Raw genomic sequence first — 22,631 nt, 5'->3', positions numbered from 1 at the left:
ACTTCACTCAAGCTGCTGGTGGCCCAAAGAGTACAAGAGCAGCTGCCATGAAGGAGAAGGGTGAGGGACTACCGGATCCCGTGGAGGGGAGGAATATGTGTGTGTGTGTTACTAGAAAGATGTTGGACTGCGGGAATGGGGAGGAAAAAAAAGAAAGAGATGCCAGACTTCTAGGGGAGAGGAGGACAGCGATGCCAGATCATGGTAGGGGGAGGAGGGAAGAGATGTGGCGATACCAGTCCACAAGAAGGGAGAAAGAAAAGGAGAGAAATGTCAGACTGCTTGAGGGGGGAAAGAAGGAAAGAGAGAAATGTCAGACTGCTTGAGGGGGGAAAGAAGGAAAGAGAGAGATGTCAGACTATGGAAGGGGAGAAGGGAAGGAGAGGAGAGAGATACCAGACCACAAGAAGGAGGAAAGGAAAAGAGAGAGATGTTGAACTACTGGAAGCGGGGAGGGAAGGAGAGAGAGAAGCCAGATTAGGTAAGGAGGAGAGAGATATTCCAGACTAAGGTAGGAGAGAGGGGGAAGAGAAGGACAGAAAGATGTTGTATTACAAAGGGGGAGGAGGGAAGGAAAGGCGGGGAGAGAGATGCCAGTTTGTGGGAAGGAGAGGAGAAAGATGTCAGACCACCAGATGTGGGGGGAGAGGGAGGAGATGGTGCACAATATGGGAGGGGTGGGGAAGGGAAGAGAGATGGAATAAAAGATGTGAATAGGGAAGAAGAAAAAGGGAAGAGATGGTGCACATGGATAGTGGGGAGGGAAAGGGCAGAGAGAGGGAATTGATGGTACACGTAGCTAGATGGGAAGGGAAGACATGGAAAAGTAGATAGATTTGAGAAGGAAGCAGAAAAATTTAAGAAAGTTGAATATTAAAAGTTGATGCCAAAGATGCAGAAAGAGAGAAAAACAGCAAATGGATCAGAAGACCCTTTAAACCAGGGGTGTCCAACCTGCGGCCCAAGGGCCGCATGTGGCCCCATGATGTATTTTGTGCGGCTCCGGTCGAGAGTGATGCAGTATTTTCCTCTGCTGCCCCCGGGTGTTTACCGTCTTGCTGGCTCCCTCCTCTGTCTTGCTGCAGCATTTGCGTGGCCCCAGAAACATTTTTTTCAGCCAATGCAGCCCAGGGAAGCCAAAAGGTCGGACACCCCTGCTTTAAACAGTGTTAAGAGCACAAACAGAAGGAAGTGCAGTGGAGACTGAGAAAATATGATTAGAAAAATAAAATCACCATACAACAAAGGTAGGAAAAATGATTTTATTTTAAATTTAGTGATTGAAATATGTCAGTTTTGAGAATTTACATCTGTTTTCTATATTTTGTACTGTTCAGGAAGAAACATTTGTTTCTGTTTCTCTGGTGGTTTACTGCATGCAGAGTCTGGCATCTTAGTGTTTTGTTTGTGTATATTATGATTTTTAGTTTGTGGTCCTTTATTTGCATAGCATTTATCTGTGTGCTGCATGTGTGATCAAGGCCAGGTGTTCTGGTAGAAATGAATGTCGAGAAGCGTTATTGGTATCATGGCTTAAAGTAGGATCATGTTTATCAGCTCTCCTTCATCGCTTTTGGACTCAAAATGGCCCTTGTTTAAAATTTAAAAAGACCACTGCTCTAGAGAGTACCGAAGTAGTCTGTTGAACTTATTCAAAGTACTATCCAGATAGTGACACTTATCTGGCTAGCATGTACTGCTATCAGCATACGTGCTTTCAAATATTGACCTGGAGATTTTTAGCTATAACTTGCAGTATATCGGATAATAAATTGAACAATTAAGTCCCTTGAGCTATAATGGGTTCATTATATAAAGTAATAAACAGAATATGACTGCAGAAGGATCGTATGCTCATCCATACCAGCTGCTTGGCTCTTTGGTCCCTTAAAGATCTTGTGTATTTGTCTCAAGCGTTCTTGAATTCAGATATTGTTCTCATTTCCTCCACCTCCACTGGGAGTTCCATAAATCTATCACATTTCTGTTAAGAAATAGTTCTCCAAATTACTTCTGAGTCTACACCCTTTCTTCATTTCATGACTCCTCATTACAAACCTGCTTTTCTGTTTAGAGACCTGCCTCCTGTGCATTTCCACCTTGCAAGTATTTAAGATCTTCTAGTCATATTTTCCCTACCCTGCCTTTCCTGCTAGCCTATACACCCAATTTTCGTCTGTTTATCAACTCCTTACTTTCCTGTTTGGTTACCTTTAAGACAGCACGGGTGAGCCTTGGTAGGCAGAAGCACACCTATTTTGGGTTCAGACCTGCCTTGCAACAGTGAACCCTTACTTTAGCTGGCAGAATCCCCAACCTAGTATATCTGCTGACATTTTTTTTTTGTGGGGGGAGGGGGGGTTGCCAGGTATTTGTAACCTGGATTGGCCATTGTGAAGACTGGATACTGGGCTAGATGGACCGTTGGTCTAAGTAAGGCTATTCTTATGAGACATTTTCATGTTTCATTTGATGCGTTCCTTCTCTGTATAAATCCTACCTGATCCTCATACACCATTTGTGGTATCAGATCCAGCAATTCTAGTCCCAAAGACTTTTCTTAGAACTTTATAGTCTAAGCTCAGCAAAGAAATGAGTCTGTAGTAGAGAGTTGCACGGGGACAGAAATCCCACCCATCCCCGCCCATCCCCACCAGGATCCTCTCTGTCCTCACCCGTCCCCGCCAGGATCCTCTCTGTCCTCACCCGTCCCTGCCAGGATCCTCTCTGTCCTCGCCCGTCCCTGCCAGGATCCTCTCCGTCCTCACCCGTCCCCGCCAGGATCCTCTCCGTCCTCGCCAGGATCCTCTCCGTCCTTGCCCGTCCCCTCCAGGATCCTCTCCGTCCTTGCCCGTCCCCTCCAGGATCCTCTCCGTCCTCGCCCGTCCCCGCCAGGATCCTCTCCATCCTCACCCGTCCCCGCCAGGATCCTCTCCGTCCTCGCCCGTCCCCGCCAGGATCCTCTCCGTCCTCGCCCGTCCCCGCCAGGATCCTCTCCGTCCTCGCCCGTCCCCGCCAGGATCCTCTCCGTCCTCGCCCGTCCCCGCCAGAATCCTCTCCGTCCCCGTCAGGATACTTTCTGTCCCCGCCCGTCCCCGCAAGGAATTACCTCCATCCCTGCCCGTCCCCATAAAAAGCAGCAATTACTTCTGAAAGGATCATCAATTCCAGTTTCTTTTGTGTTTGCTTGTGGAATCTCTTTGGTGGAACCCTTTTTTTGTTTTCTGTTCAGGTAATTAACTTATAAACCCCCTCTTTTACTAAGGCTGACGTGTCCATTATATTATATGGACGAACCCTGCTTCCAAAGCCTTCCATCCCCGTGAGAGTCCCGTTGGGTAGAGGGGGGTCCCCGTTGGCCAGTGGGGGGATCCTTGTGGGAGTCCTGTGGGTTAGGGGGCTTCCTGTGGAATCCCCGCAATCCCCGTTCAGATCTCTAGTCTGTAGGATCCACATTCCACAAAAAGCTACATCAAAATCAACAGTTTAGCATATCTATTACTCCCCCCCTCAACCATACACACAACAGCATAAAGCATTACATCACACATAAGAAGGATATAAAAATCCACAGCTTGCCTCAACTCTTATAACCTCCTGCTAAAAGGTTAATTGAAAGAGAATGCCCTCTCTTATCCAACCTCCTACACACCCATCAACCTACATGTGGCAAAATTATTTTATACCATCATAATGCTAAGTTATGCTAACATCAAACTTCTTGCTTTGCGACATAAATTTTGGAGACAAGTTTCCCAAACCCATATGATTTGTTCTTTCCTTTTTCAATAAGACAAGCATATACCGTGTGTCCAGCACCATAAGATTGTGAAAAGCAGATCACTATTGCCAAAAAGAAGGTGGTGTATCTGATAGCCAATGTTGGAGCACACATCCCCACTACGTTCACTTTTCCATGAAAAGAGAACTTTCCTAGTAGTTCCAAAGATATTAAATTTACCAAGCAATATACCTGGAAGGGGAGGGGGGAAGGCTAGAAGCATACTTTGTTAGATTCTACCTAAATAATTTGAATATGGGACTACTAGTACCATTTATCACTTAAATAGTGCTGAAAGGCTTATGTAGCACTGTACATTTTGACATTTAATAGACTGTCCCTGCTCCGAAGAGCTTACAGAAGCTCTGAATGTTTGGACATTGGTAAAAGGTATGAGAAAACCTATTTGTGGACCCACATTTTGAAGTGACACAGCCTGCATGATGAGCTTTCACTTGAGAGAAGTAAGCTCTAGTTAGAGTACAATATTGACATTCTCTGTAATAAGCATTGTGGACCAATGTAGGAGATGTGATGAATAGCATAACTAAAATCCGTTGATGATAAATGGTTCCTTAATTTTGGGTTCCAACTATATGTTATAAGATACTGTAATTCTTTTCTGGGACTAATTTGCACAGACACCAACATCATTTATTTTTTCAAAGAATTCTTCTAGTTTACCTAGTAGGCTGAAGTAAAAAATTGTTTATTTGTAACGATTGTACATAGTGTCTAATCTGCAGATAAAGCATCCCTGCGCAGTTCTCCGTGGACTTGTAAAATACTAGCAGAAGTATGAATATGCCCATCCTGCTGAATCAGAGATGTAAGGTGCATAAATCCATTGCGAACTCATCTGTGAAATACTTCACCCTCCAGTCCACGGGGAAAATCTGCATTCCCAGTAATAGACAGGAAGTCTGGCTTATTGGAAAATTATCACGCCCATAAAGGTCTCAAAAGTAAACTGTTTTAAAATATTCACGGGACCTTATCTGCTGACACTTGTAATAGATAATGCGGATGTAAGGTGTAAGGATGTGCCCCTACAATTGGCTAGTCAATTAATCCTGGACTCAATCCTCGGAGGACCAGTGGAAAGTGAAATTAATGACAATGACAACCAAGAGTGGTTGCATAAAATATATTGTGTAAAATAAGCTTAATTTTACAGATATGCAATGCTTAGAAGAAAAATACACCAAACATATGCTTGCTACTAATATATAGAAAGATATTCTTTTATGGAGCTGCTTCTTGTGAATGAGAGAGAAAAGACAGGTTTTCTTATGTGCCTCTGAATAGGTGAAGTGCAGTGTGGGGGAAGAGAGGGAAATAAACAAGAATTCAGAGAAAGAGAGAGGGAATATTGTTGGATTTATAGGAGCTGAAGATAGAAAGAAGGGGTGGAAAAAGACAGGCAAGAGATTTTATCTGAATGATATGTGTGTGCCTGCATGGGTGGAGGTGTATGAGGTGTGAAAAGGCTGGAGGAGAAGAGAGAGAAACGGGGGTGAGGCCTGTCCCTCATAGATTTGAGTTTCTGGTGGTTTCCAGTATCTTTCTGTGACAATGGCTCTTGATCAATAATAACTACCTGTCAGCTGGAGCCAATTCTTTGTCTTAAGCATTGGACCTTAGCACATCTGTCGAAACTGTGGATTCTCCCAGCCTTTTGTCAGGGTTCTTTGTTGATCTTAAGTACTGTATTGGTAATTTAGAAGTAATTCTAATGCCTTTTCTGAGACTGAATGACCAGGAACCCTAAGATTTTATCTGCACTTACATTCCCAGGTTTAGATCTGTTTAATATAGTATCCCAAAGGCCTTTGCTGACCTTGGTTAGGCCAACAGAAAATGATGTTGGCAACTAGCACATATCTACAGTATATTACCTAAAAGGAAAAAAAAAAATCTTAAGAGATAATTGATGCGACAAACTTTTCTTTTCATCTGATTGAAAACCCACACTTTATTAATATGGTTCAGTCACTGAGATCAGGATACAGTGCACCCAGCAGAGCGAAGGTCTTTTTTAAAATTATATGTTTTATAACATTTGTGCTGTGAAGAAGCATGTTACCTCTGCAGACACAAATTCATAGTTTTGAGAAATGCAAAACCAAGCATCTGTGATTATATCTTCCAGATAGAAAAATTGCCTGTGTTATGAATTGATTAATGGAATTCATTTGTCAAGAAATTTAAGCATTAGCATTGCATGAATATACAGCTCATGCTTCATAATTAAAAAACGAATCCTTATTTCATGATGAATAACTTTGGGACTACTGTATAATGTATCTTAAATAGAAAACTATCTTTAGATAGATTTGTCCTAAAAATAACACCCCATTTTATTTAAAAAGAAATCCAATTTAAATTTTAAAAAATCTGATTTAAATTTAAAAAACCCTCAGATTTGTTTTAAGTCACTGATTTTTATCCATCCTGCTACTAGAACTTTCCTTAAAGCTGTATACACTATTCAGCGTTGATACCAGGCTCTGTTGGTTGATGTTCTCCGAGAACAATTATTCTCAACATCTGAGTGACATCTGCTACAGGTGAGTAACTTTGTGTTATTTTTTTGTTTGTTTTCAGACTCTGTGTCTTTAATTTTGCTTCAGGTTGCTGGAATAATCTTGGTTGAAGATGGGCACACCAGGATCTGGAAGAAAACGAACTCCTATCAAAGACAGATTCTCTGCTGAAGATGAAACTCTGAGTCATATAGCCAGAGAGGTTTGTTACTTTAAAATCTGTTTAATTGTTTTGAAAGATGAAAATCAAATTTTGAAGAAAAAAATGTTTGTGATTTAAGTCACTTGGGATCTAATTTTAAATTTACTAGACAAATTATTTGTATGAGAATCTTTAAAAATTAATGTTGGCTGTGATTACTTCTTAACTCTTCATATTTGTACACCACATTGATGATGGCTATCTGGCCTGCTATCTTTAACATATGAGATGATTATAGAAAAATCATGATGTACCTAGTATTATAAAAGACAGTGTTTGTAAAAGAGCTTATGACTTTACCCTAGGAGACTGAAACATATTTGTTTTTTGTTATGATTTTTTTTTTTAACATTTATATTTCTTAGCATCAAGCTGCACCATCCTATTCGATTGTATTATATCCCTTTCCTACCAGCAGATGATTGGTTGTGCAGACTTTTCCCAGTGATACTTTTAGTATAATGTCTTGTGCTCTGTGGGAAAAAGCCAATATTTTCTGTACATCCAGCAGATGGTAGGTTGTGCAGGCTGGTGTACCTGGACACTGGCCTAGCTCCCGGCCGTGCTGGCTAAAGCCATACAGCTAGGTAGAGCCTGGCGTCCTTGTTCCCAAGTTTCTGGTAGCCAGATGGAACTTGATAAAGTGCGGAGCCTAACTCTGCAACCCCTAGTTAGGCTAAAGCTACATTGACTTTTGACAGCCATTTCTTAATGTCAGCTCCACCATTCTGCACAAATGAGTGTTATCCTTTCCTTCTAGCAGTGAAGGTAGAGAAAATTGAATTCTAACATTGAAATCGCTAGCATAAGCAAAGATGCTCCATGGAGCAATCTAGTATCTTTTTCTACCTTCAGCAGGTGGTAGGTCATGCTGATCATGGTCCTGACTCTGGCCTAGCTCCTCTCTCTGCTGGGTGCAGCTGTACAGCATTGTTGAGCATAATGGCTGCTCCCAGTTTACAGTTTCAGGACCATACCTAGTTTGAGTTCAGAGCTTCATGCAGGGGTCTTTTTGAGGCTACACTACAAGAATGACGAAGATGAGAAGTGAGGCAAATTGGAAATCACCACAGCAAATGTGAACCTCGCTCGTTTGGGTTCAGTTGCAGAATGGCACCAGGCCCCACATAGCTGTTCTATTTGGGCTCATCTCATGGCCTTCTGATTGAATGTAGCTAATGTTCTACTGCTGTTTACCTTATATCATAAATTCAAAAAAAATAATAAAGACTAACAACAGCAAAATGTTTCATTCTATACTTTTTACTTATCCTTTTAATGCAGTGTCTCTAGCATGCCCCGACGGGACTCGTTTCGCCCAAAAGGGCTTTTTCAAGGGTTCATAGAGGAGCTCTTTTTTCAGCGTCCTCACTGTTTTGGGGCTACCACTGGTGCTGAGGTTGTAGCGCTAACCGATGTGCCACACTCTCCTTAATTTATCACTGATGGGTTGATATCCAACTTCAATCTCACTGTTCTAGCTGTCAACATTACTGTACTTTAATCTCAGACTCCCTGCCCCAACAGAAAAGTCACTGAGTTGACCCACCACCTTTTAGCCTGTTAGGCTCTGTATTGGATAACTCTCTTTAACCTTCACATTTTATTGTATTCTCACCACACATGAAAAAAGTACCCACACACCCCACAAAGCTTTCAGACAGTTTATTTTGGCTTTGATACACTGCCTATTTAAACAAAGTCTGAGTGATTTACAATATAATCAGAAACTACAGGTACAGTAGGTATTCTATGAGTCCTTCCTTCCTCCCCAAGAGCCATTCAGTGGCACAGAACAAAAATCAGACCTTCTATAACCAAATCAACTTATCTTGAAACTTCTAGCATTCTCCCTTCCTTGTTACCAATTTCATGTTGATTCAGTTTTTGATACGCTGCCCACTGTATGCACATTTAACAACTACAGTCAAGAGGGAGAAAGATAACTTGGGATTTTTGTGGCTTCCTTGGTGAATCACAACTGAAATTTAGAGGTCTTCACTGGCTTACTAAAAACATTTTTTACCAGTTTAATGTTTGGTTGGTTGGGCTTTTTTTGTCCTTAAGCTATATTTATTCCTGCTCTTTTGAAAATAAAAGATATTCTTTGAGTGCTTTGTGACATGGCATAAGATAATGTTCCAAGGACATGAAGGCTGCATTAAAAAATGTGACCAAGGTTAAAAGAAACTACTGCTGCTACTGCTGTTACCTGTTTCTATAGCGCTGCTAGACATACACAGTGCTATACATTAAAACATTCAAGAGACAGTCTCTACTCAGAAGAGTTTACTTTGAGATTTTAACTTTCACATTTTCTTTTCAGTCAAAAGTGAATTGGTAGGTTAAAGTCACATTAAATAAAAGAGTTAATGATTTCTGTATAGAATTTTTTTTTTTTTTTTAAATATCGCAAATACTTCTAGTCATTTCCTGGGCTTTATAACTACATATTGCATAATTTTTAATTCGGGGCCACTTTGGATTCTAATGAGCTGAAGGAGAGCCACCAGATATCTACCTGTGCAGAGGTGTGCCATACTGACCAATGTGTGTCAATGACATTTCATACCTACTAGTCCACAAACTTTTTTATTATCCTCAAGGAGTTATGAATTTTTTAATGCATTCTTTTCATCAGTTGAGAAATGCCTTGTTGTTCAAATATGCAGATCCACATCCACTTCCTCTTTTTTGCCCTGAGTTTTGGTAGACAGATTGAGAAAAAATAGATGGAGCCACTATGGAGGACATCAAGGGGCCACTATTGGCCCTCCATGACTTGCATTGAAGAACACTGGCTTGGAGAAATTAACTATTCCTTAGTATCCTGCCTTACCAGTCCAGACAAATGAGTTATGTCCCTTTCCAACTAGTAGAGGCAGATACTGAATTAAATCAGACACCACAGGTATAAATAAATAAATAATTTTCTTTTCATTACTTGGACCTCCAGCCTTCATGTTGTTTTCTTGGCAGGCTTCTCTATTTTCTCATCATTGAGTTTAATTTTATCGCCACAATTTTTCCATCCATCTGGAAACCATTGACTGGTTTTAAAAAGTGCTGTCAGTGCCAGCGGCCTATTTCAATCACTGACCCGCATAGTTGGTGTTTGCAGTGTTTGAGCCCTGAGCATCGGTTGACACGTGCATGTTTGAGTTCTTTCAGTACCCTGGGATGTATACCATCCAGTCCAGGTGATTTATCACTCTTTAACTTGTCAATTTGGTTTAGTACATCTTCCAGGTTCACTGAGATTTCTTTCAAATCCTCTGCCTCATCACCTTTGAAAACCATTTCCAGTTCAGGTAGATTTCTTACATCTTCCTCCGTAAAGACCAAAGCCAAGAATTCATTCAGTCTCTCTGCTATGCCCTTATCCTCCCTGAGCACATCGTTTACTCCTTGATTATCTGACGGTCCCATGAATTCCCTCACAGGTTTTCTGCTTCTGAAATACCTAAAAAAAATTGTTACTATGAGTAACAATGGTAAGTTGGTAAGTTGTTCTTTATATTCATATTTATTTTCTTTATCAATGCTTTACATCTAACTTCCCAGTGCTTATGTCTCTTTTTATTTTCTTCATTGGGATCCTTTTATTCATTCTTTAAAGGATGTTTTCTTGGCTGTAATAGCCTCCTTCACTTCACCTTTTAACCACACCAGCTCTCATTTTCTCTTCTTTCCACTTTTTTAAATATGTGGAATACATCTGGTCTGGACTTCCATGATGGTATTTTAAAACAACATCCACCCCTTGTGTGCCACAGACCCTTTTAGTTTCTTTTTAACCATTTTCCTCATTTTATCGTAGTTGTCTTGGGAGAATGAAATGCTGCTACAGTAAATTTCTTTAGCGATTTCCTTTCAGTTATCAGCTCAAAATTGATCATGTTATGATCACTGTTTCCCAGTGGACCCAACAGATACCTCTCGTACTATATGTCCTGCATTCCACTAAGGATCAAATCTAAAATAGCTCCCCTTCTTATCGATTCCTGGACCAGTTGCTCCAAGAAGCAGTCATTTATGACGTCTAGGAATTTTACCTCCCTAGTACTTCCTGATGTAACATTTATTCAATCAATATTGGGGTAGTTGTGGTCATTGTAAAGCTTGCCCGATGATTCTGGAGGAACATAAGAACATAAGAATTGCTGCTGTTGGGTCAGACCAGTGGTCCATTGTGCCCAGCAGTCCGCTCACGCGGCGGCCCCCAGGTCAAAGACCAGTGCTCTAAATGAGTCCAGCCTCACCTGTGTACGTTCCAGTTTAGCAGGAACTTACCCAACTTTGTCTTGAATCCCTGGAGGGTGTTTTCCCCTATAACACACTCCTTTTCCCCTATAACAGACCTACATTTTATGATACAAGGACTAATAGGACTTTTCACCTACTAGCTGATACATCATGTAAATATATGAATGTGGTATATTTGCTTATATGCCCTTGTGGACTTTACTATATGGGACAAACCTCGCAGCAACTACACATTCGCCTGACTGAGCACAGACGTTGTATAGGAGCTATGAAACTTATGAAGCTAACTGATTGAACACTGCTTACAGGAACAGCACAGTTCAACTTTTCAGTGCCGTGTTTTGGAGAAGGTACAGTTGACAGTTTGCTGCACTGCCTTCAGCAGAAAGACCAAAAATGGATTTTTAATTTGCAATGCTCTACTTGGTCCTCAATTCACACATTTACATCTCACTACTGTCTAGAATCCTATTCCAGGTGAGATGGTCGTTTTGACCAAGCAGTTTTACAGAATTAATTTTTTTCCTAATGGTCAACTCTCCCTCCATCCCGTTTCATTAAGCTAGGGAGTCCCACATGTGAGAATATGCTGCCTGCTTGTATCGGTTATACGACTCTATTTTGAAATGCACCATGTTACATGTTGAAACATTTCAGACTTTCAGGTAATGAACGCTGTACACGTGGTTGTTCTTTTTTCTCTTTCCCATCTTTAAAAGGATGCATGTATTCATAGAAACATAGAAATAGATGGCAGATAAGGGCCACGGCCCATCTAGTCTGCCCACCCCAATGACCCTCCCCTACCTTTCTCTGTGAATAGATCCCACGTGTCTATCCCATTTGGCCTTAAAATCAGGCACGCTGCTGGCCTGAATAACCTGAAGTGGAAGACTATTCCAGCGATCAACCACCCTTTCAGTGAAAAAGAATTTCCTGGTGTCCCCGTGCAGTTTCCCGCCCCTGATTTTCCACAGATGCCCCCTTGTTGCTGCGGGACCCTTGAAAAAGAAGGTATCTTCTTCCACCTCGATGCGGCCCGTGAGATACTTGAATGTCTCGATCATGTCACCCCTCTCTCTGCGTTCCTCGAGTGAGTACAGCTGCAACTTATCCAGCCGTTCCTCGTACGGGAGATCCTTGAGTCCCGAGACCATCCGGGTGGCCATTCTCTGGACCGACTCCAGTCTCAGCACATCCTTACGGTAATGCGGCCTCCAGAATTGCACACAGTATTCCAGGTGGGGCCTCACCATGGATCTATACAATGGCATAATGACTTCAGGCTTACGGCTGACGAAACTCCTGCGTATGCAACCTATGATTTGCCTTGCCTTGGATGAAGCTTGCTCCACTTGATTGGCAGTCTTCATGTTCTCACTGACGATCACCCCTAAGTCTCGTTCTGCTTCAGTTCTTGTTAGGATCTCGCCATTAAGGATGTAAGTCTTGCATGGATTTTGGCTGCTCAGGTGCATGACTTTGCATTTTTTGGCATTGAAGCTGAGTTGCCAGGACCTAGACCAGCGCTCCAGTAGGAGTAGGTCTGCATCATGTTGTCGGACATTGAATTTATGTCTGTTGTTCTTTTGCCCACTACATTGCTTAGTTTGGCGTCATCGGCGAATAATGTTATTTTACCTCGCAGCCCTTCTGCCAAGTCTCTTATAAAGATGTTGAATAGGATCGGGCCCAGGACCGAGCCCTGCGGCACTCCACTGATTATTCAAGCTGGGAAATGGAGTAAAACATTAAGTGGTTTGATTGTGTCTTCTAATTCCTACCAAACTTTTAGGGAAAAAGTTAAAACTTCTCTTTTTGATAAATTTGTCTGTTATCACAAATTTTAATACTATTGTTGTACTATTGCTGTGTTGTCCAGCTTTTCATTACTGTAAACCACATAGAACTGAGAAGTACTGCGGTATAAAGATAAAATTTATTATTATCACAGTTATTTACCATAACCGGTGTTATCCAGGGAGAGCAGACAGATATTCTAACATCCTTCCCACCTCCCTTGGTTGGCTTCTTAGCTTGCTTACGGAACTGAGGAACCACGACTGCCGTCAAGTGGGAAGTCATTCATGCGTGCATGATGCGGGCAATCCTGAAACTTCACAAAAACTTAAAAGTGGCAGTACATTTTAGCACTGTCTATACTGGGCTCCGTGGATGATGTCACCCACGTGTGAAAATATTTGCCTGCTGTCCCCGGATAACACCTGTTACAGTACAGTTACAGTAAGTAACTGTGCTTTCTTGGTGGTATAATCAATTTGCAATGGAACAATGGTGCTAAGGTATTTTTCTCAACTGTATATTTTATAACATTTTTGCTGTGAAGAAGAAGCTTGTTATCTCTGCAGACATAAATTCACAAACCTTTTGGACTATAATATATCTTAAATAGAAAACTATCTTTAGATAGATTTTTCTTCAAAAAAGCATTTTATTTTAAAAAAAAATTTGATTTAAATTTTAAGAAATCTGATATTTTTTTAATCATTGATTTTTATCGTCCCTGGTAGCAACATTCTATGCTACCTATCCCAGAGCAAGAACTGGTTTCCTTATGTCTGTCTCAATAGCAGACTATGGACTGAGTGAGAAGCAGCTATCAATTCATGCATAGTTCCCTTTGTCTGAAACAGCGGCTTTGTGCTGTGAAATGTTGGCCAATGCTGGGGGACAGATTAAAGTGCACATTTTGCTAATTTGATTGATGTGGCTTTACTGTAACACAAGGGAAGGTTTTTTTTACACCAGTGTTTGATTTCAACAAACAGAGCAGTAGACAGTAAATTCCTACTGTGTATGTGAGGATTTTTCCTTCACTGATTAAACATAAAGGCATGAAAAATATTTATAGTGGTGTGGTGTGCTTCTCAAGTTCTTCAAGCCAAGTAGCCCCTAGGTCGAAAAACTTTCAACTGAGGACCCCTGAGCTCTGATCAGCAAAGATTTGGAAATGGACATTTTATTTTTAAACAGTAACTAACTAGGCAATACACATAACAAATACAGGTCACTGCAAGTGTTGTACGGACCAAGACATAATTGGCATGATGTGATACGTATTTCAGTGTTATATAAACGAGCCCCATTGATGGGGTGAGGTGTCATTCTCACAAAATAAGTGAAAAATGAACAATGACATTTAGACAGGGCATATTTATTAAGAATAGGAGAAAAGGAAGTTCTCCATAAATTTGGCAGTAGTGATGAACACGCACTCGCACACACACACACGCTTTTGATTTTGCTGTTTCTTGAGATTGGGAGTTACAAGATCAAAAGGCTCTTCTTGCATATCAGTTGTTGCAAAATGTCTAAGACTCTGTCTGATGTTATAACTGTATTAAAAAGTTTTGATATCACCTCAGTAAGACCAATACACAATCCTGCCACTGCAAAACACTACTGTTTGTTAGTTTACCATAATAGTATCTGAGAGGAAATAAAATTGGACTGATAGGTACATAGGAAATAAGAGTGAAAATTTTTATTGAAAGACATAGGAGCCCCCCATGAAAATGTATGGGGCTGCCTTTGAAGGGACCTTATACTCATTCACAATCTTTTGGTTGGGGTTCCCTGAGAAAGAATGCAAAACATGGTCCATGTCTGGACCCTACAAATTTGCTATTGAAGATTAAGAGTTTTGTTTTGTATTTTTTGAACATTGAGAAAGAAATACTTTTTTCTGGCTTTATTGCCTGAGTATTTTATTTTTCCATTCACTTTTGTCGCAGTGTCTCTGATTTTCCTCTCTTTTTTATTTTTTTGCGTCTGTCTTTGCAGGGTGTCCTGTCCATTTGACATATCTTCTCTGTCCATGTCTACCTTCCATGTTCACCTCCCCCACCACCACCCAGGACCAGCTGCACTTCTCCCACCCTTCCTAGCAGGCTCTCTCTTTATTGTAACTTGCCTGATAGCTGCCAGCTAATCTAAATATAAGTATGAAATGTCAGATAATTTTCAGAAAACAAGTTGTGAAGGAAATGTCTGCACAAACCAAATTAAAAACTATAGTAAGATGCTTCCATCTTGTTATACCATGAAGGGGTGATATCAGTGACATATAGACAAACATAAGCAGTAACACCTTGTATAGAAAGAGACATCATCCTCTGTGTGAGAAAAAAAAAAATACATCGCAGAGGAACATTAAAAAAAAAAAAAAAAAAAAAAAGACCAAAACCAGTGTTGCCACAAAAACCAGAAACTAATCCGCAAGGCAGATACTTTTATCTGTGTGAACTGGAAAAAAGATATTGTAACAAATGGCCAATTAGCCACTCTGTAAAACATGATATACATAAATGCACAAGAAAGTGAATGAAGGAATAAAAGGAAATGAGCTCATTATGATGAACAGCCGTATAGCCACACTGTAAACCACAAAATTGAAGCATAAAATAAGATATTAAATGAAAAGAGATGTATGAAGTATGCATAATATAAGCTAATTTGAAAGAAGAGTGTCATCTTGATGTGGCAGGAAGCAGTATCTTCCTGTACCAAGGATATGTCTCCAGATTTATGTTCCCAGGAGGAAAGGGCTAGTAGATATAAGGCATCTCAGGGACCTGATAGACTTTATAAGAGACTTATGGTGGAATGAGGCAAATCTTTGGAATCCAAATGTGCCACGATAGCTGGCTTCTTGGCTTCTCCCCAGCTCTGCTTAAAAGCTTGTCTAAGAGACACTTGAAGTTCACAACCCTCATTCAGTGGAAAATATGAAAAAGGATCTGCAAAAGTTAGAGGAATGGTCTAATGCCTGGCAACTAAAATTCAATGCAAAGAAATGCAGAGTAATGCATTTGGGGATTAATAATAGGATGGAACCGTATATGCTGGGAGGAGAGAAGCTGATATGCACGGACGGAGAGAGGGACCTTGGGATTATAGTGCCCGAAGATCTAAAGGCGAAAAAACAGTGTGACAAGGCAGTGGCTGCTGCCAGAAGGATGCTGGGCTATATAAAGAGAGGCGTAGTCAGTAGAAGGAAGAAGGTGAGGCCCCACTTGGAGTATTGTGTTCAGTTTTGGAGACCGTATCTGGCGAAAGACGTAAGAAGACTTGAGGCGGTCCAGAGGAGGGCGACGAAAATGATAGGAGGCTTGTGCCAGAAGACGTATGAGGAGAGACTGGAAGCCCTGAATATGTGTACCCTAGAGAAAAGGAGAGACAGGGGAGATATGATTCAGACGTTCAAATACTTGAAGGGTATTAACGTAGAACAAAATCTTTTCCAGAGAAAGGAAAATGGTAAAACCAGAGGACCTAATTTGAGGTTGAGGGGTGGTAGATTCAGGGGCAATGTTAGGAAATTCTACTTTACGGAGAGGGTAGTGGATGCCTGGAATGCGCTCCCGAGAGAGATGGTGGAGAGTAAAACTGTGACTGAGTTCAAAGAAGCGTGGGATGAACACAGAAGATTTAGAATCAGAAAATAATATTAAATATTGAACTAGGCCAGACTTGCACGATCTGTGTCTGTGTATGGCCGTTTGGTGGAGGATGGGCAGGGGAGGGCTTCAATGGCTGGGAGGGTGTAGATGGGCTAGAGTAAGTCTTAACAGAGATTTCGGCAGTTGGAACCCAAGCACAGTACCGGGTAAAGCTTTGGATTCTTGCCCAGAAATAGCTAAGAAGAAAAAAAAAAATTTAAATTGAATCAGGTTGGGCAGACTGGATGGACCATTCGGGTCTTTATCTGCCGTCATCTACTATGTTACTATGTTAGGCAAGCAAGTTACCAAATGGTCCTCATTATCTACCTGCTACCCAATTTTCTACATTTCTAATGATCAAATCACCAGCTACAAAGGAATTGCTAACCCTTTTCTCCTGGGAACCTATATCTGGAGATATTCTTGGTACAGGAAGATACTGCTTCCTGCCATTTCAAGTGACTTTTTGCTTCAAATGGAGGTAGTACTGGTCTGTTGTGTCCTTGAAGATCTCCTCTGTATGTCTCTCTCTCCCTCACCTCAACCAACTCTTCAGTTTTTGTCTGCAAAGATTGGACTTGTCTTAGAGACAGGGAAATATACCTATTGTACCTGAATTTAACTCACTTTTGAATATGTGCCAAATCCAAATACATTTTTTAAGTTATTGACCTGTAGCTGGTGATCGCCATGGATAGCAGGATACAAGTCCTTGCTTACCTATCCACTTCCCCAAGGAATTGTCTCCTTTCTATAGCCACATAAACAACTGTGAGATAGTGCAGTAAAGGATTATTGCACATGAGCAATTGAACCAAACGTTTTGTTAGTTTACAACTAGGATAAACTTTCCTGTGCAGAGTTCTATGGGATTATTCCATCCACTAGTAAGGACTCAAATTCTGCTTCTGTGGAGAACATATGCTACAAATAATTAACTTGGTTTTAATGATGCTTTCATTTTCCATTGACACTTAGAATTTTTACCTCTCAATTTATGAGAATTGGTAACAATTACATTACATTACATTACATTAGGGATTTCTATTCCGCCTGTGCCTTGCGGTTCTAGGCGGATTACATTGTAGAAGATATCTGGACATTTCCAGTAGAATTACATTTCAGGATAGGAGTATATTACAGTAACAGTAAAGAGTTATGATACTTCAAGTTCACAGAAGATAATACTTGTCACATAAGTTATTACATATAACAGAAGATAGTGTATTTTGCAGAGGTAATACATGGCAACTCGATCGTTTAAATCGGGTGTAAAGTAGAAGAGTTACATTACATTTTAGGTCACAGACAAAGAGATAGTATAGATGGGTGTTTCCGAAGTCGTTGGTTGGGAACTCATTGGGTGGTGGTTAGAGTGATGGGAGATATTTTTTGAACAGTAGTGTTTTTATTTCTTTGCTGAACTCTTTTATGTCTGTTGTTTTGGTCAGTAATTTTGAGATGTCAGAGTCTATTTTAGCTGCCTGTGTCCCCAGGAGTAAATCTTTGGGGTAGTTTGATAAATTTAGCATGCAATTAGAGGCATAAGCTCATTCTTTTATTATAAGGTGCAATTAGTTACAACTTTAGAAAAAAAAATCAGTATGTTCAATCTATATTCAACTAATGACTTTTTAAATGCTCTTTTAGGCCGAGGCTAGGCTTGCAGCTAAACGAGCAGCACGAGCAGAAGCAAGAGACATACGTATGCGAGAACTGGAGCGACAGCAAAAAGAGGTAATAGCATTTTGTTTTACATGGTAGTGAAAACTCTGTCTCACAAACATTTAGAATAGTGGCTGATAAACCAACAACTTCAAAAGAAAATCTTTCCATTACAGTCCCAAACTATTATTTTAGCTTTAAGTTAGGCTTTAGAATTTGCAATTCACTCTATGGACAGCCATTAACTACTGTTTAATTTTTTGCTCCTATTTTGTACTTCCAGCACAGTTGAAACAACGATTGAATTTGGCCCAGTGAGCCAGACCTACCCAAAGATTTTTCTATTTTTTTTTTATCGCATCCTTTCTCTGGCAAATATTGCAATAACAGAGCCTTGTATGACATGTGCTGTAGATCCCTTCCAAACCTTGCTTCCATATCAACAGCATATTAATCCAGAAACTCGTGGGTTATGACCATCTACTAGCAGGTGAAGATAGAGAATATGTACTGAACTCAGTTAGACCAGAATGCGCACCATACTATATATCTTCAGCAGGCTGTGGATGGTCTCGTCACAGCTTCAGGTCCTTTTAGGGAAAGTTGGCTTTCATTATGGTTCAGTTGAGCTCAAGTATGTGTGTATGTGTATGGGGGGGTTGATAAAGCTGGTGCTGGTGCCCATCGTGGGGTATATGTTTTTATATCTGGTGGTGCCAGGACCTGCCTGCTGCTGCTGAAATCTAAGTAAATTACATCTAGCATATGTCCTTGATCCAGTTCTCTGGTCATCCATCCCAAAAATTCAATCACGTTCGTTTGGCACGATTTATCTTTAGTAAAGCCATGTTGCCTCGGATACTGTAACCCATTAGATTCTAGTAAGTTCACTATCCTTTCTTTCAGCAACACTTCCATTATTTTCCAACAACCGAAATGAGGCTTACCGACCTGTAGTTTCCCACTTCATCTCTGTGACCACTTTTGTGAATAGGGACCACATCTGCTCTTCTCCAATCCCTAGGAACCACTCCCGTCTCCAGAGATTTGTTGTACAAGTCTTTAATAGGACCCACCGGATCCTCTCTTAATGCCCTCAGTATCCTGGGATGGATCCCGTATGGTCTCACCGTTTTGTCCACGTTCAGTTTTTCAAGTTGTTCATAAACACTTTCCTCCGTGAATGGCGCAGATCTACTCCATTTTCTTGTGCAACTTTGCCAGACAACCTTGGTCCTTCTCCAGGATTTTCTTCCGTGAACACAGAGCAGAAGTATTTGTTTAACACGTTTGCTTTTTCCTCATCACTCTCCACATATCGGTTCCTAGCATCTTTTAGTTTAGCAATTCCATTTTTCATCTTCCTCCTTTCACTAATATATCTGAAAAAATTTTGTCTCCCTTTTTCACATTTTTAGCCATTTGCTCTTCCGCCTGCGCATTCACCAGACTTATTTCTCTCTTGGCTTCTTTCAGTTTCACCCAGTAATCCTTTCTGTACTCCTTTTCTTAGGTTTTTTAAAATATTTCAGGAACGCCAACTTTTGCCTTTATTTTCTCCGCCAATAGTTTGGAGAACCATGTCGATTTCCTTTTTCTCTTGTTTTTATTTATTTTTTTCACATATAGGTCCATAACCATTTTTATTGCTCCTTTCAGCTTAGACCACTGTCTTTCCACTTCTCTTATGTCCTCCCATCCTAACAGCTCTTTCTTCAGGAACGCTTCCATTTTATTAAAGTCCATATGTTTGAAATCTAGTATCGTGCGGCCATTCTCCACGTTAGCCGTTATATCAAACCAAACTGTTTGATGATCGCTACTTCCCAGGTGAGCACCCACTCAAACATTAGAGATACTCTCTCCATTTGTGAGGAGCAGATCCAATATCGCTTTTTTCCCTCGTGGGTTCCATCACCATTTGTCTGAGCAGAGCCTCTTAAAAAGCATCCACAATCTCCCTACTTCTTTCTGATTCCGCAGATGAAACTTTCCAATCTGCATCTGGCAGGTTAAAATCCCCCAACAACAGCACCTCCTCTTTCTTTCCAAACTTTTGGATATCCACAATCGGATCTTTATCAATTTGCTGTGATTGAGTCGGAGGTCTGTAGACTACACCCACCTAGATAGAAGTTCCATTTTCTCTTTTCAGTGTGATCCATATCTTTGTTTTCTCTCCCCAGGTCCGTTACATTTCAGTCGCTTGGATATTGATCTTTACATAGAGAGCTACTCCTCCACCTTTTCCATCTCACCTTTCTAAAAAGATTATGTCCCGGTATTTTTGCATCCCTTCCATGGGATTCACTGAACCATGTCTCTGTGATAGCAACAGTCTCCAGGTCTACCTCTAACATCAAGGCTTGCAGATCATGAACTTTGTTGCTTAGATTGTAAGCATTTGTGGTCATCGCTTTCCAGCTATCTTTCAGAGGTAATCTCTTTTATCATACTGGATTTGCTGTTGCTGTGAACCACTATGTCTTTTGATTTGTTGTGATTTATGCTTTGTACCGTGTGGGATGTGGTCCAATATCTTGTTCTTTGTTTCATTGTTCTGCATTCTGGAGGTTACTCCCTGTGGGGGGTGGGGGTACATGCTGTTTTTCTCTTGATTGTTGTTTCAGTTTTGTATGCGACTTGTTTATGTCTTGGGCCAAGCACTTGTGTGCACATTTGTATTTTGTTTTGAAAACCAATAAAAATTGTTATACCATAAAATAGATTGGGGTGACACAAAAACGACATACAAGTGAAGTTGAGGAAAGGTGGGAGTGGAAATACAATTTCTGATAGGAAAGAATAACATTTAAGGGGAGAAACGAAAGGTGTGTGGGGGGGAATAGAGGCCTGCCTCGTCGGTAATACTTATTGCATTGTTAACAATCGAAGGCATCCTTGAAAAGAAATGTTTTCAGGTTGATTTAAATTTAGAGAGGGAGGAATCTTCGCCGAGATGGGATAACATTGGAGCAGTGAAACAGAAAATTGATTTCCTAGTCGAATCATAAACTATGTGGCAGGTTAAAGGGATTTCTAATAAGTTTTGGTTACTGGAGCACAGGGATTGAGATGGAGAAAGATATCTATTGATGAATTCCAGGGTTTGTGTCATTTTAGTTTTTAAATGTTAGAAGTAGAATTTTGTAAGTCAGGCAATATGATATGGTAGAATACAGTAGAGCAAATTTTAGGGTGTTAGCACATAGAATTGTTTGTTTGTAGCAGTCGTTGAAGCTACTGTCCCTGGTATCATATTAAAATGTTTATATATATATATGCACCTAATTCGAATCAAAGTGAATTCTTTAAATCTCTACAACAATTAGTTTTACCACTGGCTACTACTAATTTAGTGGTGGCTGGGGATTTCAATGCTGTTATAGATCCAATAATGGATAAAAAGCCTAGTAGAATTATGAAATCAATGGGATTAGAAAATTTGATACAAGCATGTAATTTGAAAGATATATGGCGTATTCTTCATTTTAATGATCGGGAATTTACATTTTGTTCACATGTTCATCAATCGTTTTCAAGAATTGATTATATATTTGTTTCAGATCAGATTGTACAGCAAGTTGTAAAAGCTGACATAGAACCAATAGTAATATCTGATCATGGTGGTGTGTGGATAGAAGTTAACTTATTAGATCAAGATAATTCCAAACCTGTATGGAGGTTTGATAATACTTTGCTTGCTGATTCTAAATTTTGCACTGAATTTCAGATAAAAATGAATGAATATTTCAGACTTAATGACCTAGAGGAAATGTCGATTGGAATATTATGGGATGCTTTCAAAGCAACTATGAGAGGACAAATTATATCATATTCTGCGTATAAAAAGAAACAGATAAGAAAGCAATTTGCAAATTTGGAAAAAGAAATTAAAAATTTGGAATTAAAATTGGTTAATAAATGGGAACAAGAGACATTTCAATTATTGTTAAAAAAAAAATGTGAATATAATGAAATTTCCTCTGGATTAGTAAGGAAAGATATTTTTGCTCAGCAAACGATGTATTATGGTAGTGCAAATAAGGCTGGAAGATTATTGGCAAATTATTTAAAAGCAAAGAAAAGAAAGGAGAAAATAAGCATAATTAAGGATGAATTAGGACATTCTCATTCTCAAATTGGAAATATATTAAAACAATTTTTAAAATATTATAAGTCACTGTATTCTTCTGAGTCTTATTTAGATAAAGAGAAAGATGGGTTGGATTTTTTGAGTTTAGTTAAAGGACCTAAGGTTCCTGATCATATAAAAGGAAGTTTAGATAAACCTATATCATTAAAAGAGTTACAAATGGCATTGAAATCCCTTAGAGTTGGGACCGCTCCAGGTGGAGATGGATTTACAGTGGAGTTTTATAAAGAATTTCAAATTTCCCTTTTACCATATTTATTAAAACTATATCAGGACCAACTGAATAAAGGTTGTATATCAGGCACTATGGCAGAATCTTTAACTATTGTTTTGCCAAAGCCAAATAAAGATCCAACATTGGTGTCAAATTACAGGCCTATATCTTTAATAAATGTAGATGGTAAAATATTAGCTAAGATTTTAGCATTAAGATTGGCTAAAGCTCTTCCGCATATAATAGGAATAAATCAAACTGGATTTGTTGCTCAAAGACACTCTTCAAATAATACTAGACTGGCATTTCAGATGTATTATTTAACAAGACAAATTA

The 22,631-nt window shown here is 39.9% G+C and overlaps 1 protein-coding gene across 19 annotated transcripts in view; it reads left to right on the top strand.

Moving 5' to 3' along the window:
* Positions 1-22,631, top strand: part of LRRFIP2 (LRR binding FLII interacting protein 2) — a 231,529-nt gene that overhangs the window by 15,580 nt on the left and 193,318 nt on the right. For 18 of the 19 annotated variants that reach the window (XM_033930537.1, XM_033930552.1, XM_033930533.1 and 15 more), the window contains exons 2-3: positions 6,415-6,529; positions 17,911-17,997. In XM_033930537.1, the coding sequence (XP_033786428.1) occupies positions 6,440-6,529; positions 17,911-17,997 (177 nt within the window). In that variant the 5' untranslated portion in view covers positions 6,415-6,439. Of the gene's footprint in view, positions 1-6,388; positions 6,530-17,910; positions 17,998-22,631 lie in introns of all 19 variants that reach the window. The other variant, XM_033930535.1, reaches the window with a different exon arrangement.

Source organism: Geotrypetes seraphini, chromosome 2, assembly GCF_902459505.1.
Source record: "Geotrypetes seraphini chromosome 2, aGeoSer1.1, whole genome shotgun sequence".
NCBI classification, from domain to species: Eukaryota; Metazoa; Chordata; class Amphibia; order Gymnophiona; family Dermophiidae; genus Geotrypetes; species Geotrypetes seraphini.
The sequence above is the reverse complement of the archived record's forward strand: the minus strand, read 5'-3'. Positions and strand labels throughout refer to the sequence as shown.